The sequence below is a fragment of the Etheostoma cragini genome, unplaced genomic scaffold, assembly GCF_013103735.1.
Source record: "Etheostoma cragini isolate CJK2018 unplaced genomic scaffold, CSU_Ecrag_1.0 ScbMSFa_3207, whole genome shotgun sequence".
Classification (NCBI taxonomy): domain Eukaryota; kingdom Metazoa; phylum Chordata; class Actinopteri; order Perciformes; family Percidae; genus Etheostoma; species Etheostoma cragini.
Genome location: NW_023267451.1, coordinates 1 through 2,183, shown reverse-complemented (window position 1 = coordinate 2,183; position 2,183 = coordinate 1). Strand labels below are relative to the sequence as shown.

Here is a 2,183-nt window from a genome sequence, read left to right as displayed (position 1 = left end):
CACCCTAGAGCTGGAGCATCCAGATAGAAACTACACCCTAGAGCTAGAGCATCCAGATATAAACTACACCCTAGAGCTAGAGCATCCAGATAGAAACTACATCCTAGAGCTGGAGCATCCAGATAGAAACTACACCCTAGAGCTGGAGCATCCAGATAGAAACTACACCCTAGAGCTGGAGCATCCAGATAGAAACTACACCCTAGAGCTAGAGCATCCAGATATAAACTACACCCTAGAGCTGGAGCATCCAGATAGAAACTACATCCTAGAGCTAGAGCATCCAGATAGAAACTACACCCAAGAGCTAGAGCATCCAGATAGAAACTACACCCTAGGGATATAGTTTGGTTGTGTTGTGAGTATTTGTTGTGTATTTTGTTGTGTTTTGTGTATTTAGTTGTGTATTTGGTTGTGTATTTGGTTGTGTATTTTGTTGTGTTGTGTGTAGCTTGTTGTGTATTTGGCTGTGTTGTGTGTATTTAGTTGTGTATTTGGTTGTGTATTTGGTTGTGTATTTGGTTGTGTTGTGTGTAGTTAGTTGTGTATTTGGTTGTGTTGTGTGTAGTTAGTTGTGTATTTGGTTGTGTATTTGGTTGTGTTGTGTGTAGTTAGTTGTGTATTTTGTTGTGTATTTGGTTGTGTATTTGGTTGTGTTGTGTGTAGTTGGTTGTGTATTTGGTTGTGTATTTTGTTGTGTTGTGTGTAGTTTGTTGTGTATTTGGTTGTGTTGTGCGTAGTTAGTTGTGTAGTTGGTTGTGTATTTGGTTGTGTTGTGTGTAGTTTGTTGTGTATTTGGCTGTGTTTTGTGTAATTAGTTGTGTAGTTGGTTGTGTATTTGGTTGTGTTGTGTGTAGTTTGTTGTGTATTTGGCTGTGTTGTGTGTAGTTGGATGTGTATTTGGTTGTGTTGTGTAGTTGGCTGTGTTGTGTGTAATTAGTTGTGTAGTTGGTAGATGTGTGTATCCTTCGTCCAGCAGAGGGCGCTGTGGGCTGTGAGCTGCGCTTCCTGTTTCCGGTGTGTGTCACAGTCATATCAGTCCGCGGAACAACAACAACACGTGTGGGTGAAGCTGTGGAGGCGCCGCGATGTTTTCAGCTTTAAAAGATAAAGTCGGGGATGTTCTGCTACCGGGAGATGAGTTCTCCTTCCAGACCGACGACACCATCTCTCTGACGGAGCGCGGGAAGCCGGAGAAGGTGGTGTGTGGTCCGGGTCTGAGGCGGAGCGGAGACCGGCTGCTGGTGTGTAAGAGCGGCGTCCTGCGACACAAACAGCCCAACATGTTCTGGATGGATTCCCAGCAGAGGAGGGTGAGACAGTAGCTTCCACTGCTGGAACATGCAAGAGTCCATTCACAAAACGTCTTATTTAAGGTTTCTTGGTGACAGCACACGTTTACTCCTCATATGACAGAACATTTAGACTGAATTTATATTATTATGAATCAGATGTGATTTCGGCTTGAATATAATGTTACTGAGTCGCTTTTTGTGCCGTTAAATTAAACTATTGATCAGGTCCGCTCTGATTTCTTCCCGCCGACCGCGGGAGCGCGCCGTGTTTTAGCGCAGCGGTCAGCGGGGAACATTTCTGAAAAGTTCAGATTATTTAGGAATAACTTGCTGCCAGTTCAACCAGTTACCCCCCGAATTAATCAGAATACCTAACCCATTTATAGGAGTTATTAGTTTTTGTTCTGAAAATTAAGTCCTTTGAATTACATCCTGTCAAATTTTAAAATGTATATATTTTAAATGGAGTTCAGCAGGACCCATTAAAAGCCACTCTGAAAGAAATGTGAGGGAATTAAAAGACTCATTTGAAAGTTTTCTTAAAGAGAAGACAGGTGTTGTAGCAGTGCATGATGGGAGTTGAGTCTGTCCCTCTCTGTCCTCAGTATGTCCCTGCTAAAGGAGAGACCATCATTGGCATCGTGACGGTAAAATCTGGAGACGTGTTCAAGGTGGACTTTGGAGGAAGTGAGCAGGCGTCGCTGTCCTACCTAGCGTTTGAGGGCGCCACCAAGAGGAACCGGCCCAACGTCCAGGTCACGTTTTACGCCATTTTACGACATTATTCCCGCTTTTCAGCCTGCAGTTTTTGTCTTTTTTTTTTAGTTTTGGAGGACAGGAAGTCCTGCTAACTAACATGCTAGTTAACATTACCATAGCCCCCCCCCC

General features: G+C 43.7%; 1 protein-coding gene across 1 annotated transcript; it reads left to right on the top strand.

Annotated features, from left to right (window-relative positions):
* Window positions 1–1,025: 1,025 nt before the first annotated feature.
* On the top strand, window positions 1,026–2,050 carry LOC117940758 (exosome complex component RRP40-like; the record flags this gene model as incomplete). Its single annotated transcript, XM_034865921.1, has 2 exons — window positions 1,026–1,313; window positions 1,901–2,050. Coding segments are annotated over exons 1-2 (375 nt in total), but the record flags the coding sequence as incomplete, so codon positions are not given.
* Between the last annotated feature and the right edge of the window lie 133 nt (window positions 2,051–2,183).